Source organism: Simochromis diagramma, unplaced genomic scaffold (assembly GCF_900408965.1).
Source record: "Simochromis diagramma unplaced genomic scaffold, fSimDia1.1 OVJJ01000106.1, whole genome shotgun sequence".
In the NCBI taxonomy this organism is placed as follows: Eukaryota; Metazoa; Chordata; class Actinopteri; order Cichliformes; family Cichlidae; genus Simochromis; species Simochromis diagramma.
The window spans coordinates 878,593-895,494 of NW_024387121.1; the positions used below are offsets into that span (position 1 = coordinate 878,593).

General features: G+C 40.5%; 1 protein-coding gene across 3 annotated transcripts in view; it reads left to right on the top strand.

Moving 5' to 3' along the window:
- Positions 1–643: 643 nt before the first annotated feature.
- LOC120743342 (RNA-binding Raly-like protein) overlaps positions 644–16,902 on the top strand; it is a 59,709-nt gene continuing 43,450 nt past the window's right edge. For 2 of the 3 annotated variants that reach the window (XM_040046955.1, XM_040046954.1), the window contains exons 1-2: positions 644–950; positions 10,158–10,230. In XM_040046955.1, coding sequence (XP_039902889.1) covers positions 914–950; positions 10,158–10,230 — 110 coding nt within the window. In that variant the 5' untranslated portion in view covers positions 644–913. The remainder of the gene's footprint in view (positions 951–10,157; positions 10,231–16,902) is intronic. The other variant, XM_040046953.1, reaches the window with a different exon arrangement.

Here is a 16,902-nt window from a genome sequence, read left to right on the forward strand (position 1 = left end):
GAATCATATCTGTCACTCTGTCTCTCTTCCACAGCATGTCTTTATCTTGTCTTCCTTCTCTCACCCCAACCGGTCGCAGCAGATGGCCCCGCCCCTCCCTGAGCCTGGTTCTGCTGGAGGTTTCTTCCTGTTAAAAGGGAGTTTTTCCTTCCCACTGTCGCCAAAGTGCTTGCTCATAGGGGGTCATTTGATTGTTGGGTTTTTCTCACCTTGAGGTGACTTATGTTGTGATTTGGTGCTGTATAAATAAATTGAATTGAATCTTTCAGTTTACTATCAAACTGTAATTAATACAGCTCTCCAGCTGCACTCTGGCTCAGGATAATCATATTTGTTCTGTCTAGAAAATGAATTCTCTATATATGTGGGGGAATAATTACAAAACTCAAATAACAATTCTCCCTTTTGGTTTGCGATCACCTCCTCCCAGAATGCAGTAGTGTTGCAGAACAGTGGGTTTTGCTTTAACAGGCAGAAAAGCATGAACTTCAATTTCTGCTAGCCTTCAACAACCTTGATTTCATCCACTAGGTGGCGTGACATCTCCATCAGCCAAACACTGAGGCTCACCTGCCTGCTGTTACAGCTAAAGGTACACAACAAATGGAAATACATCTTAAACTTTAAAGTACAAGTTAAGTGAAATGTGCCTTTGAATAATATTTCATTCCACTGATTCTGTGTGTCCTTCTCTACAACACTTGAAGCGGTGATTTCACATCTTTCTCTTTTGCATGCACACTCACTCTTCCTCCCCACTTTCCCGCAGACAAATAATTTGGTCCTGCCTCCTCCATCCCTCTGCTGTTAGGTGGTACAGCCCACTGCCATACTCAGCAGTCAGCCTCTCTCTCGGAGGAGGAGGATTCACACTCTGGTTTTATTTCTCTCCTCCTTTCCTTCTCCTCTTGCTATGACCCATTTGATGAGCGGCTGCCACCAAGACCGATGTGAGTAACAGACACACGCAGACACAGAGTTACATGAGTGTGTTTTTGAGAGAGTGAAGAACGATGTGGTTAGGGTTCACCGGGAGTGCAGTGATGTGCAGGTGTGCATCTCAGGTGTGACCAAGTGTTCATGTGATGGAAACAACTCATGGAGCAAGAGCTGGGCTGAAACTAGATGCTTTGCCCTTTACACTGATGTGAGGAGTGGGCTGAAAGAGCTTTAGCTGTGGCTCAGGAGGTTTAGCAGATCATCTACTGATCAGAAGGTTGAAGGTTTGATTCCTGTCTGCTTCGGTCTGCATGTTAAAGTATCCGTGGGTAAGATACTGAAACCTGAGTTGCTTCTGATGTGTTCATTGGAGTGTGAATGATAGATAGAAATAAAGCACTTAGACATAGAAAAAAATGCTTGAATGAATGTGTGTGTGAAGCAGTGAATGTGACATGTTGTATAAAAGTGCTTTGAGTGCTCGAGCAGAAAAGTGACATGTAAAAACCAGTCCATTCACATGAGGATCAGTGGTCTCAGCGTGTGAGTGTGTTGATGGACATGAAATACGTGTGTTTGATCTCATTCTTCACTGAAAGACTAAATTGTGCCTCTTCATCGCTCTAAAGTGAGATGCTGTCACATCACTTGTCTGAATGGGTGTCTGTGCAGGTGTTAGACAGCATTCAGAAACACAGTGCTGTTTCTCAAAATCAGAAATCAGTCATTTACAGCATTTTTAAGCCAGGATGTGTTTTTTGTGCCCATGTGAACTTATTCAAGAAGTATTGTGGATATGGTCTGCTGCTGATTTCAGCTTCCGAACATGCTTTGTTGGTGCAGAACGTTTTTGACACGGCACAGACAGAAACTAGGTTACTTTTAAAATAACGTGAACATGTTAAAAATAACATTTTTTATGTAAGCATCATAATCTTTAAGGATTGGTATGACTAAAGGCGGCACAACAGTGATGAATCTCAGCTTGTCTGAGCCTCTTCTTGTCCACATGTCAAAGAAAACAAACTCAAATACCTCCTGATGGTACTCAAAGTGTTTGTGTGAGTCTAAAATATATCAAATACTATTAACATTCACCTTAGAAGAGAAACAAAAAGACATAAAAATGACCAACATGTTCTGATCTCAGGACCTCGGATGCTGTTGTTCTGTCAGATGTCTCCGGTGTCTCTGACTCACAGGTAAGGCGTCCTTTGGTGTTTCTGCTTTGACACACCCACCCAGCGATAACAGGTTCATTTATATTAAGAGGGTTTAAATCAAACTTTCTTTTTTATAATCGGACTTTTGGCTAGGTTTAAGACCTGAAAACTACTTGCTTAGATTCAGGAAATGGTCACTGTTTGGGTTAAAATGTTCTCCTTCTCAGCATTAACCATGCATGTTGGTGTGTCAGGCATAAATGGATGCCTGGTGCTTTAATTGGAGATTCCAGCAGTTTTGACATAAGCAAAGTGTTGTGACGCCCTGAGAGTGGGAGTGGGCTAAAACAACAGTTCACTCTGGTGGAGCTGCACCATCGGCGTAACTTTGTGCTGAACATTGGAGGGTGGGGGTGGGGTCAAGATGTCTGTCTAAATAAATAAATAAATCTGGGTAAATTCCCAGATGATTAAATGTGCAACTATTTTGCAGGTAATACCTGAAACGAGCAAAAGAAAATCAACATTATTTATGCAAGATAATTCATAATTTTATTGGGGAGGGGGTTCGTGGCTCAAAGAGTTGGCAGTTCGTCTTGTAACCGGAAGGTTGCCGGTTTGAGCCCCGGCTCAGACAGTCTCGGCCGTTGTGTCCTTGAGCAAGACACTTCACCTGCTGCCTACTGGTGATGGCCAGAGGGGCCGATGGCGCGATATGGCAGCCTCGCTTCTGTCAGGGCAGCTGTGGCTACAACTGTAGCTGCCTCCACCAGTGTGTGAATGTGAGAGTGAATGAATAGTGGAATTGTACAGCGCTTTGAGGGCCCCGAAAAGCGCTTATATAAAATGCAATCCATTATTATATTGGTTGGGTTTGATTATTGGGGGGGGGGGGGTCATAAACCCCCTAATCCCCCTGGAAATTATGCCCCTGAGCTGCACCTCTGTCTGGTCCTTGTGGGTCCCCTTTGAGTCTTTGTTTTTCTGACTTCTTTCCAGCAATAAGAACAAAGCTCTAACTACAACAGCACAGGGACAGTGACTCTGAGGTCCTTTTCTTTGTTAAACACTCATCTAATCATAACAGATCCAATGATGTTGTCTCCTCTTGGGACTCAAAACTAATTAATGAGAGTTAAGCTCATGGTTGTGTTTATGCATCCTTGAAAAACATGTAACATCCTCACCATCCACACTGACAGATCAGTGTCACAGCTTGTAAAAGTGGTGTGAACATGGCTGAAGAGGCATCTCTAAAATATTTGGGACTCAGTAACACTTTTAAACAGATGCTGAAGGCATTAAATAAAAGAAAAATTCCAAAATAAAGCAGAAGTCAGGACACATGAAGTTTAAGTTTAACACAGGGTGGAGAACATGACGACAATGTGACTTTTTCAGTTTTGATAAATGATTTTAAGACGTCAACCATCTTCTGAAAGCCTGAGCTGTGACACTGAATTTTTAGTGCAGCAGGATGAACATCAGAGACATAAAGTCACAAACTAATGAAAGCAGGATGCAGAGGAGATGAGGAGATCGCTGCAACAGGAAACTGAATGGATCTGTAATCGGCACACCGATCATCCAGACTGACGCTGTGGATGAGAAGCTCCTGTTTTATTTCTTCCTGGAGACATTAAGGAGCTGACAGATGGGCGCTGATGGCTGCGTTTGTCTGTCACGTATAGAATGAGGATGTTTTTCTAATGTATGTAGACAGTAATGTACGCATATTGTCACTTTAAGGTAATTCATGTGGCAGTACGATAGCAATATACTGCAGAATAGTCAGCAATTCAACACTGTATATGATCACACAGATTACACTAAACATCAAAGTCAGCTTGGTATGTGTCAGCCATTCCCACCATATTTTCCTAATCTCTCATAAACTGACATCTTTATGACGGATAACAGTTACATAAATTGATTTATTTCTATTCGAAATCAGTTCATCTTCTTCCAGTGGCTTGAAAGATGTGAAAAACTAAATACACTGAAAATATGAAACTATCTAAAGTTTGATATATTTCAAGGAGTTACCCTGAGTTATAAATGTTTGCAGTAGGTGCATCCACAGATGAGGTCAACTTAAACCAAAAACCAGCTCCGTTTTTTGTCCTAAAACACGAGTTGCTTCACTGGATTCACACTTGTCTTTATGCTGGGCCTTGGTGCAGCAAGAAGTGGCTCTTCACTTCCAGTCACTAAAAATATGAACAGAAGCTTCATCAAGTCACAAAATAAAAGACCCCGTGCAGACTAAACACGGCACTTTAGAAATGCTCTTGGTGTGATTTAAAGTCGTGTGAAGAAAAAAGTATCTCAGAGACATTGCATCCTGGGGTACCATCCTCTCTTTAATCTTTTGATTGGCTGACCCTTGCAGATTAAAGGCTTGGACATTTAGTGGGTGGGGTCTCTCTGCTCGGAGCCAAAGCTCTGCTCCTGAGATGACCATATTAGGTACTTCCCCTTTTTGTGACATCCAAGAGTCAATTAAATAAAATACCAGTCTGCAGCCCGAGTTTTTGACTCAAAGAGATCACTCTACATACACTGACCTCATTGGGCATATTTAATATGAACAGCCAACTTGTAGTTTTACAAGATGGTAGTGAGATCTACTAGGATATATGGCTTGGACAAAGACAGTTTTCAAGCTGGAGATGTTAAGATCTTCACTGGGATGATCAGGATGGACAAGATTAAAAATGAGTACATCAGAGGGACAGCTGAGGTTGAGCGGTTTCGAGAGAAAGTTGGAGAGGAGGGACAGTGGAAGTGTTGGACAATGGATGAGGAAAACCACAGAGAAGATTTATAAATGTAGTGAAGGAGGACATGTAGAGGGTGGTGAGGCAGAGGAGGATGCTAGGGATAGGATGAGACAGAGACAGATGAATTGGCTCTGGCAACCACTAAAGGCAGCAATCGAAAGACAAAGAAGAGAACAGCGCTGGAACATGAGATATATGACAGGAAATAACCAGAAGCAATAGGCCCCTTTAAAGACTTGATTCGACCTGATGAGTAAAGTTTTAAGGCAGAAACAGTTCCAATTTTATTTATATAAAACCAATTCACAACAACAGTTGCCTCAAGGTGCTTTATCCTCCTAGGACAGGGGTGGGCAATCTCAGTCCACGAGGGCTGGTGCCCTGCAGGTTTTAGATGTGTCCTCGAACCAACACAGCTGATTTAAATGGCTAAATTAGCTCCTCATCATGTCCTGGAGTTCTCCAGAGGCCTGGTAACGAACTAATCATGTGATTCAGGTGTGTTGACCCAAGGTGAGATCTAAAACCTGCAGGACACCGGCCCTCGTGGACTGAGATTGCCCACCCCTGTCCTAGGACCTGGCGTCCACATATGTGGACATCACATTTTGGGTTATTTAGACCAAAATATTCAATTTTGCTCCACAAGGGCCTGATATCCACTTATGAGGACGTTATACTGCTACTGTTCTATCAAAATTTTAAATGAATATCCTCATATGTGGCTCTCATTTTTCTTAAAAACAAAAATTAGGTAAAAAAAAAAAAATCTGCTAATTCTTTGTTTTTACATTCATCGGGTCCCAATCAGGCCAAATATCAAAGAGAAATTAAAAATGCATGCTGTGGAAGAGTTCGGGTCTTAGGAGGTTAAGATAAGTTAACGTTTATTAGTCCTACATGTGGGAAATTTGTTACATTTACATCGTAAGCTAAGGATCCTAAAATTACACAAGAAAGAAAGTAGAGAAAACCCCAACAATCAGATGACCCCCTATGAGCAAACACTTTGGCAACAGTGGAAGGGAAGAACTGCCTTTTAACAGGAAGAAACATCTGGCTTCCCTTGCCCCCAACCAGCTGCAGCAATCATGCTGTGGAAGAGAACCAGAGATTAAGAATAAATAATGATTAAATGCAGAGAGATGTATAAACACAAAGCGAGTGAAAATGAGTAAAATAATAATAATAATATTAAAAGTGGCTATTGATCCCAAGAGTTCAACGATGTGAATTTCATTCCAACTTTAAAAAGTAATTTTATGCGCTTTTCCTCACCAAAAATCATGTCTGTAATCCTCATTTTTTTTCTCTTAGAATTATATTAAAACCTTTTATTACTAAGTTTGAAGCATTTTATAAAAAGTATTAAGTTGTGTTTTGCCTCAGACTGTTTTAAAAGCAACACACAAGCTTCTGATTAATGTTGATTGCAATACAAGTGGCCAGTTGATTCATCAGTGCAAAATGCAGATACAGGTATTCTGCTGATAAAGGGTAATAAACTGATTTAACTGCTGAAGCAGCCATCCACATTCCACAGAAAATGTCGGCGTTACTTAGCCTAGTATACATTTTTCACAGCCCTTTTTGCTGTTGCTATTTTGATAAATGTTGTGTTTTTCATGAATCTGATGGAGGCGGACAGACCATCATCATCACTGCAGAGCGAACGGACGCTCTCTGACAGCTCTTTAAAAACTTAGACAGATAGACAGAGAGAAGTAGCCTTATTGGCCTCATCCAAACGCCAGTACCCGCCCTCTGCTCTGCTCTGGATTTCCTGCCAAACTCTGAAAAGCTCGTCCCTTAAAACCAATAACCAGGAGGGTGTGAAATTATCTTGTCATCGCTCTCTTCTATCCCTCGTCTCGCATTTCTCCTCTTCTTCTCTGTCTCCACCCAATAAAGCTTATGTGCCAGCCAAACAATGCAATGCAATATAAGCAATGAAACAGCTGTAATCACTCAGTCACCCGTTCAGCGCGCTGCAGGCACTGTGGCGACCTGGCAGCCTTATCGATCTCTGGTGGCGGGAACGATTAAAGGCACCCCGGCAGTTAACAGATGGTGAGTGACGGCACTCATAAACCTCGCACTAAAAGACTAATGTCCTACAAGCTGCATCCGGCGTGCCAGCAATAAACAACCCTGCCGCAGACTGTCAGCGATACGAGCAGGGAGAGAGGGATGAAGGGAGGCGACGGGCCACCTGCTGTCCCACCAAACATGGTTTGACATGCGGGGGGTCCTCGGAGCCGAATATGGAGCGCCGATGGAGGTCGTGAGAGACAGTCTGCTCTCAGCTTTCAATTACAAAACCCAAATGGTGCCTGAATGGTTCAAATTTGAAGGAAAGAGGACAGAAAGAAACCCAGAGGAATACTTTGGAAGGAAGATACTTTACAAAAATACAGCAACAGATATAAGCTTGACAATGGCGTAGAAACAATGGCGTAGCTCCATGTATGCTAATGTTGGTCGAGCTGACCACCTCTTAAGTTTCGTTTGAAAAATCTCAACAATTAATATCTTGCATCTAACAACTTAGACTAGATTCACACTTAGGTGTCTTTAGTTAATTGTCATGACAACAGCAACTAATCATGGAAAGATAAGCTTCAGTTAGCAGTTAGCATGAGCCAAGCTGCCTCCATGTTACTGTCTTTGTTCATGTAAAACAGTCTGATTTCACAACACAGTGATAGCTTCTCCTAGATTTTAATGCCAAACTACATGAGCCAGAGTATGTAGAGTATGTAGTCTAGCAGAATATTTACATTCTGAGTAGGATTTGACAGACTGATGCCTGCAGTGGCTTTCAAAGAAAGTCTGTCTTCCATGCAAACTATAGGACACCATGACTATCTGCTAGCGACCAATGCAAGTGCAAGGAGGCGTTCAGTGTAGCAAACTTTACTTCTTTGCAACCGATATCGCGCTAACGACTGCCAGCAACCTCTTGCAACCAATCACCAACCAGTCTTAGAATATACATTTTCCCCCTAGACTGGTGGTTTTCAGGGGGTCACTGAACATTGTCTAGGCCTAAATAAGTATATACAGTAAATGTGGCTTTAGCACTTAATTTCATGTTAGCTGCCAACTGGCTGGGGAACACTCATTTTTTTTCTCCTGATCAGTGATTGCCAGATGGTCACCACCTCATCATAAATGCCAAGACCAAATCTGAACTTGGGGGGAATGAAAAAAATATTAATTCCAAGTGACACATCAAAAACTTCACATTTGTTTCAAAATGCCAGTTGTGCCTTTCTCACAAACATAGGGTTAGGGTCATGTACAGCCTTAGACAAAACGTCATTTATTATACTACTCATTCTAATATTAATCTAAAGAGCACTCCACTGTGATCACCACACTGATTCTACTGTAGAAATAAGGCTGCTCATCACTGCTTTGTTACCTACTGAAAATCAGGCTCTGGCTCCTGGGCTGGAGACTGCATACACCACTCTGGGTTCTTCACGACTAGCTTTGTGTGCTTTGCAGCTGTCTCTGAAATTTAGCTTCTCGTTACTGTCCTGTCATGCAATAAATAAATAAAAGTCCACATCTCTACTCCTAAGCTGTAAATCACTCTAAAATTTCCCACCTCACAGCACATGAACAAAAAGCCAGCTGACTGTAGCACGTTTGCAGAAAAAAAAGGCATTTATGGAAAGAGCATAAGCTCAATAACTGAGTTACTATGTTACATAAATATATATGGCCACAAAATGCATATAATATATAGAGTTTGAACCATTTTGATGCATACATGTAAATTTCGTTATGGTGAACTTGTCGTACATTAGCTTGCTTGTTCTGATGCATTATAAACTTGTGGTTTCTGAGTTAGCTTAGCATTCAGATGTGAAATGGGTTTCAGCGGATGAGGATTGGAGTTTAAATTGTTCTCAGCACAGCTGATTTCAGTGGCTAGATTACCTCCTCAACTTGTCTTGATGCTCTCCAGAGGCCTGGTAATGAACTAATCATTTGATTCAGGTGTTTTGACCCAGGGTGAGATCTAAAACCTGCAGGGCACCGGCACTCGAAGCCTGGAGTTCCCCACCCCTGGTCTAGATGATGACAATGCTGCATCTCCAACTTTGAGATAAATAAAATAAAATATACCCGACTAGATAAAATAGATGCTAGTCCGGTATATTTTAGCATCTTTTCAGCCAGTGAGTCTTGTTTGAGAAACTTTCTCTCATGAGGTAGATGTAAACCAAAGCATACCTGCATGGTTACAGATAGCTTTTTGGATGTTAAGAAGTGAAATGGAAGTGAAACCTTCAGTGACCCCAGAGATTGCAACGTTTTAACTCAAAGTCGTACTGGCCATCTTGGTAATAAGTCTGGGCAGTTGTTTGGGGAGCTCCCATCTAAATGGATGAAGACAGAGCCTCAGTATCAACTTCTGTGGTCAGAGCAACATAAAAACTGTGCGTTTCCTGTGTGTATGAAGAAACAAATCCATGAAAAACACTTAACAAATTGGAGGACTTTGCCCCAGGATAAGGTTTCAATTTTTTCCCCTTTGCAGATTTATGTCTACTTTCAGTTTATGAAACTTGCTCAGGAGAGTAATTCTCTCATTTTTCTGGAGCCCGTTCTCTTTACTGTAACTTCCAGACACAACCTCAGAGATTTATCACGGCAGCATGACGTAACAGCCCAGCACAAGAGTTTACAGGGGTTTCTGAAATCAAATTTTCTGCTTCCCTTTTGTTAGGGCATACCCCATTTTTGTGCTCTCTTTGGCTGACAGACATGCTTGTTGTTGATAGGAGGAAAGCAGCATGAATGTGAGAGAAAATTAACTCCAGTCTGACAGATGGAAGCCAATTAGTTGCTCTGGCCACTCGTTAGGGCCGCCGGCTGAGCCCGCTGGGGCTGTGTGTGTGTGTGTTTGTGTACAGGGAGGGTGTGTAGCTGTGCACTTTGTTTGTGGTTCAGTTTTTCTTTATTAATTTACTTTTGGGAGTGGTGCAAGTGCTGTGTGAGAGCTGTGTGTGGCTTATGGCTTTAGTTAGTGTTTGTAAACTTGCTTTAAGGCCAAAGTAAGAGTGAGTCTCTAGGAAAGTATGTCAGTGTAATGCCACGTAACGTGATGGATAGCGTACTGTCAGTAATACAGGTGTGTGTGTCAGCTGTGGGTTCAGGCAGTGTTTTATGTCTAACTCCATTACCGTCTTCCTCGCGTCAGGTGCTGAGACACCAGGCCTCAGTGTCTAACTTAATTTGACGGTTTGTTTTCCAGACGCCAGGATGAACGGTGAACTGAGAGCCGGTCGGACCACAACAGCCAAGAGAGGAAGCAGCGCCATTGACAGGTGAGTCTGCATATCTACCACTCCACCTGAGTTACAGATATTGCTTCTGTGGTGACATTTATTGAAACCTCAATTTAAAAATAATGAAAAAGATCATGACTTGCACCCTCACAACACTATCAAATAAGCTTAAAAATAATTAAAGTTTGACTAAAGAGTGTCCTAAAGAGGAATTCTATTCACTATCTTCAGCTGGAAATTTTTTTATGGTGGTTCTATGTTGACATTTAAACCCATTTGGAGGGAAAACTTGGAGGAAACTTCCAGCATGAAGTTTAGGGATTGCTTGGAAATGGGCTTTGCAGTTGTCACTATGCATTGTTGATAATTTAGAGATCTGCCTTAGAGACATGATAAGATGAAGAGAAGCAGTAGCATCTCATAATCTCAGTGCAGGTGGAAGTGGTACATCATCAAGATAGAGAAAAGGCGGTTTTAGGAAGACACTTTGATTGCTTTGGAGTAGAAAGTTTGCACGTTTGTACATTATCTTGCACCGGTTACTGAAAAGTGTGCATAATTTAATACGTTTATTATTATAAATACCAATAAATCTTAAAGAACTCAAAAGAAGTAATGTGGAAATGTTAAAAAAACAACTAAAGATAAAGAATATCCAAACAAACAAGCCAGCAGCCTTTCTTGATAGCTTGAGCTTGATAGTTGAGATGATTATTTATCAATCTTAAACATCATCTAGATGTCCTCCTTAGACTTTCCAGAAAAGAAAGCTTGTGTTCAGAAGCTGTCTCATAATTTTCCATCGAGAAATTAGTATTAATGTCAAAAATGCTGCTCCCTAACTGTAAGTTAACGACCAAATCTCCTTCTTTCTCATCCTTCTGAGTTAATTAAAGCATCATTAGCGTCCATCACAGGTTTACAATGATAACATCAGGTGGCAGAGTTGATGAGTGTGACAATAAAGACGTGAAGTTTGCCATGAAAGAAATCAGACAGTTTACATGCAGACACATGTAACTGACTTAAAAGTGTTTTATTGCTTCATTCACAGCTGTTTAGTAACCAAATGTGAATCAGACGCCACTGCATTAAAAACAACAACAAAGATATATGCAGTTCTTGATTTTATCATCATCACTCTTTAGAAGCTGCTCTTCTTAGAATTTCTAATGAAATTTTGATGAGGAAAGATGAACATTTTTGATTTAACAGCATCATCCAAATCCTCACATTGATCATTGCTGAAAACTTTGGGTTCTCATCTGTTATCTTGTCCTGTCGTGTGTCTCAAGGTTCTGTTTTGGGACCTGCTGTGTTTGCACTGTATTTATTAGCATTTGGAGAGACTTGGGCATTTTTAAAGGTGTCACATATCTTACATATGACATGATATCCAGTTATACGTTTTATTTCTTCACAGAATGTTGCAAAAATAATTATCAGTTATCATTATCATTATAAGTTCTTGTTTGTGCTCTTGACAGCTTTGTTGCCACTGTGATCAACAATCTTGGCCATCATTGGTTCAATCAAAAGTCAGAAATGTACTTATTACACTGGACCAGGCTCTTAACTTTGATAACCATGTTAATAGTCTTTGTCATACTACTTTGTCCATGTTTTGTGCCTCAGTTGAATGGTGTCCAATTGTAATTCACTGTAAACTAGTCTCAGTAAGTCACATATAAATGGTCCAAAGTGGTGATTACTTTGAGAGCTCTGCATAGTCACGTCTGCTGACATTAGTGAACTCCTGCATTAATAAATATCATGCAGGTCATTGAGGTCATCCGACTAAAACCTTTCAATGGTTTTTTGTTCTAGAATGAAAACTAACAGAGACGTATATGTAGATACATTTTGCTTCCTTACTTAATTTCCTTCACTGCAGTAATCTGATGGATACTGAACCTTTATTACACATAGAAACATTAATATCTAACAGACACGTTTGCTGAGTAGACAGCATAACAAATCAAGGTGATGCTTATACACACAACCTACCTGACTATTTAAATATGACACCTGAAAAGTCTATTTGGATGAAAATCTGTATCTAAGAAAATGTGCTGTTCCCAGTGTCTCCATACAAGTGCAAACTTATGTTTTGTAATTCAGGAAATTCAGACCAAACTTCCCTCCCTGTTTCTAGAAGTGTAATCCAGGGAAGGAAGAAGGCCAGTAATAGTGTTTTGTGTTGTGTTGATGAGCCTTTGCTGAGGCCCCGTTTTTCAGCCTTGTATCATTCTATCAAAATAGCTTTGACACATAATCTGTTAAAACTTTACAATACGACATGCGACTCCCCTGCATTTCATTTATAATTATAAAGGTATTTTATTTTGAATTACAATGTAAATACATTTACCTACAAATACTTAAAGGTAGGTACACTAGAATAAGGGGCTAACAAGTCTGATTTTTACAGGAATCAAAGAAAGAATTATTATCAAATTAAATGTATTTAATGCTTAATGTTATTTAAGGCTATTACTTCATAGTATGGATATAGATAAACACTACACTAAGTAAAGCAATGCGTACCTTTAGGTAGTGCACAATTTAATAGGAATTTTGTGGAAAAACAAACAATAGGAGGAGCGAGGCCCGTATTACTGAGTGTTCAATCTTGCACTTTTACATCTCTATATTTTCATTTCATAGCATTATGTTTATGTACATGATGGTCTATTATTCAATTTCCCTCACTTTTTAGTAATTGTTTAGCAGAGATTTGAAACAGTTTATTGATAATTTAGTTAATGAAATTTGGTTAAAGTTAAAATAAATAAATAAACATTAGTCTTGTGCATGATATGGCCCCTGACCAAAAGCTACAGCAGACTTATGAGGTGAGATGGAGAAACATTGTTTTTCTGCAAAATTACCATGAAATTACAGACTTTAATTTATTTACACTGCAGTTAAAATTATGTACAGAATAATTTCTGTCTGCTTTCCTGTAAAATATCTGAAGTTACACACTACATAAATGTATTTAGAGTATAAATATTTCTTTGTTTCCTGTAAAAACTTGACTCCCTACCCCCTTATTCTAGTGAACCAACCTTTAAGTATTTGTAGGTAAATATAATTGTAATTTAAACTTAATTAAATTATAATTCCATTTAATTACAGGGAATTATACCATAATCCAAATTATCCAAAAAACAAGTACAACTAGTGTTGCTTCAGTAAATCCATTTACATTAGAGGACATCCATGAGCGGTTCACAGAGACAGCATTCCTCCGCGATACAGAGACGTGCATTTGAATCTTTGAGTGTTCGAGATCCTTTATGTCGTTTAAATTCTTTGGAGTAATTTTGCTAACATTACATGTTAAACTTGTGTTTTTATAGTAGTACCACCAGAACAGCAGCTCTATCAATGCTGGTTTTCTGTGGTTGTTAGTGCTGCAGTTGGCATTTTGTTTGAGGCTGAAAGTGAATGACGGTCCAGCTGTCCCCAGCTTTAACCTCATTCTCTGTTTACATGGAAGCTAAAGCCAAACTGTCCTCCAAATCCCACCGCCGCACGCCGCTGGACGGATTAAAGCCGGGACGAACACGACTCAGCGACGGCCAGAGTTGGGATTTACAGCCAGGCAGCCGCACAGCCAACCCCCAGAGAGGCTGTGAGGATCTGTGGAGGGAGCCAGTGGGAACAGTTCACTGTGCGTGAACCCTCGTTGCTCAGGATTTCACATAATTCACTTACCACAGCCTGCAAAAGGCGGCAGGCTTAAATAAGCTTTACTTCTTAAACCTCTACCATCATGAGAAACTAAGGTGGAGAGTCAGAGCTCAGCCCAAACATCCAGAGAATGTTTGTGGATGCTAGAATTAACAATACGTCCACAAACACAGAAAAATGGACAAAGCTTGTTCCCACTTTGTCTTTTTTTATATAATTTGACCTTGAGAAATCTCCCGCCAAATTACATTTGATTTTTCTTTCAAATGTGCTAATTGTTTTTTAAAAAAGTTTCAGCCTTTTGGCCACATGGAGAGCAGGTACACAGACTTTTATTCATCAGTGTGTGTTTTCTGCGACATTTTTCCGTCTGAACACCCCAGCTTGTCTTCCAGATGGGTTCGGCCTCCTTCTCCGTGTCCTAATCAAAACTAACGACACCAAAACTGCTTTGAGCAGCAGAGCTCTCGCCTGAGGTACAAACACACAGCAGCTCATTGTAGCTACAACATTTATCACTGACAGAAGTATTCACAGGTAGCAAGCCAAGAAAGTTCACGTGATGATGCAAAAACCGGCAGCGTGTCGACCCAAGTTCAGTAATGTTTACTCATCAGAGGAAAATAGTAGTTTGGCGAGTCTGTCACAGCTGCTGCGGAAGCCCCAAACTTCCTGAGAATTCTTCTGTAATCAAAAACGTGGTGTAATTTCAGGGGGTCTTGGAGGGGTTTTACAAGGAGTCTTAATGGGAACCATGTGCACAACTGTCTCATTAGCTTGCAGTGCCTAAAAACAGTATTCCCATTTGCATAGGTATATAGATATACACATATAGGTATACACAGCCAGCAGCACCTGAACCACTGATACAAAGCAGGACAGATCCATGGTGTCGTGTTGTTTACATAAAAAGTCTGAGCCTACCATCTCAGTGTTGGATAAGTAACTGAGACTAATCAGACCAGACAATATTTTTTTCCAAACCTCTATTGTAATCACACTGTTAGCACAGATAGGAGAGTTCAGAGTCAAGAAAAACCCGCAAAGTGGACTTCAAATTCTTTACACTCAAGTTTTGCAAGACAAAAGTACTGCAGGTACTGCACGTTTCAAAGTACAAAGTTGAGTCAAATGAAATAAAAATGCAGCATTCAAGCTGAAAGTAAAAATCCAAGCAAAGTGCAAAACACAAACATCTCAATGGAAGGCAAACAATGTTTTCCAGGCTGTTAACCCTCCAAATTACACTGTCGCTTTGCACATCTCTGAAATGGGAGCGTCATCTCGCAGCAGCCAATTTTGGAGTGCATCAGAGCACCGACCCCAGTGCAGGAAGCATCCCGAGAAAAGAAATTTCATTACAATATGATGACAGGGTGACTAAGAATATTTGAGTTTTCTCTAAAGGTACTTTGATTTAACAGTAATCAAAAGGTACACGTAGATTAATCATCATACTTAAACTGTTTTAAATGTTGCCCATAGTGAAAGTATTTTCAGGTTAATTAAAAACACGCATGTTTGTTCTTGTTTTAGCTTCCAGCTCTGTTGCCCTGGTTTTTGGCAAACTGAATGATGCCACACGTTGCTTTCTCTGTAGCTCAATCTATCATTATCCTAGTTTCAAAATTTATAATTTTGTTACTTTTGGGTTTTCTTTTTGAAAAATTCAAATATTATGACAGTTTTCTTGCAAGATAACATAAAGAACATTAGAAAAATAAACTTCCTAACTGCGATGCTTAGGTGTATAATCACTGATAAATGTGTGATCGTCTGAATAATTATTTACGCTCTGATTCTCAGCTCTGTCCCTCATCCTCTAAAGGTCTGTCTCACAGTTTGAAGCCCTCTGAGAGGTTCTGGTTGCTCCATCCTGCATTTTAAATCTCTTTCCTCGCTGCAGATGTCCTTTCATGTTAGCAAGAAAGACTTTTTAAAAGCAGCGTATGCATCTCTAAGCTTCAGAGACCGAGACTCTGGGGGAAGGCTCTGAGCTCCAGTCTGAGGTGAAGGAAGCGGGGCTGTGTGGCGTGACTTATACATTATCAATACTTCACTGCACCGGTGATGTTAAACAGTGCAGAGAAAAAAACATGGCTCTCTCTGGGATGCTGACAGCTGAGCACGACCGCAGGTGGCATTGTGTTTTTTAATTGTTTGATGATCGTTAATCAAAGGGCACGATTAACTGCTCAGATGCCTCCACACAGTGTAGTGCACAGTTTACTCTTATATCAGTAATACAGGATTGATTCAAACCCAGTTACTGTTTGATCTGCATCAGAAAGCTCACTGTAACCTATAGGACATCCTGATTTTGCCAAGTGGTTGTTGTTAACATTGTTATGATAGCCTAACACGCTGTTTGTGTTGTCATAAGGGAGATGCTGGCAAAAATAATACCAAAAATACCACGTGTCACCTGTTATTACTGCAAAGAAGTGGAAGAAGCATCGCACAGCACGGTTTATGGTGCTTCTGTAGGGATCAAGGCTTGTGGACAGTGCAAGTTGGCCGATGTGGGTAAATGACTGGAAAGTATTGAGAGGACTGGCTGGTGATAGGGGTGGAAAGCATGGCTGATTGTTGGGAGCTGAGAGGATGACAGGGTGAGGAATGATGTGGGACTGGTGGGCTTAAGGTAAGCTCAGCTAGAGAGTCATCAGCTAATTCTAGCACTGGAGCTGATTAGCTGGGTTAGGAAAGTGAGTCCCTAATTCAGTGTGATCGTAAGTGAGCCTACCTACTGCAACTTTTATTTACCTCACGCAGTTTAAATGCAAGAGATAAATGTGTAAAACCGCAACATTATCTATAAAAATCAATTTTGTTTTTTGTAGAAGGCTGTAAACATGGTTATTTGTGCTGTAACATTGAAGTCTGACTTACTGCTGGAGCCTCTAGTGGACATTAGAGGAACTGCATTGACATCATTGTTCTGCTTGAATGTAACTCAAATAAAAGCTGATATGATTAGAAAACAGGTGGAGAAGTGATGCCATTTGGGTT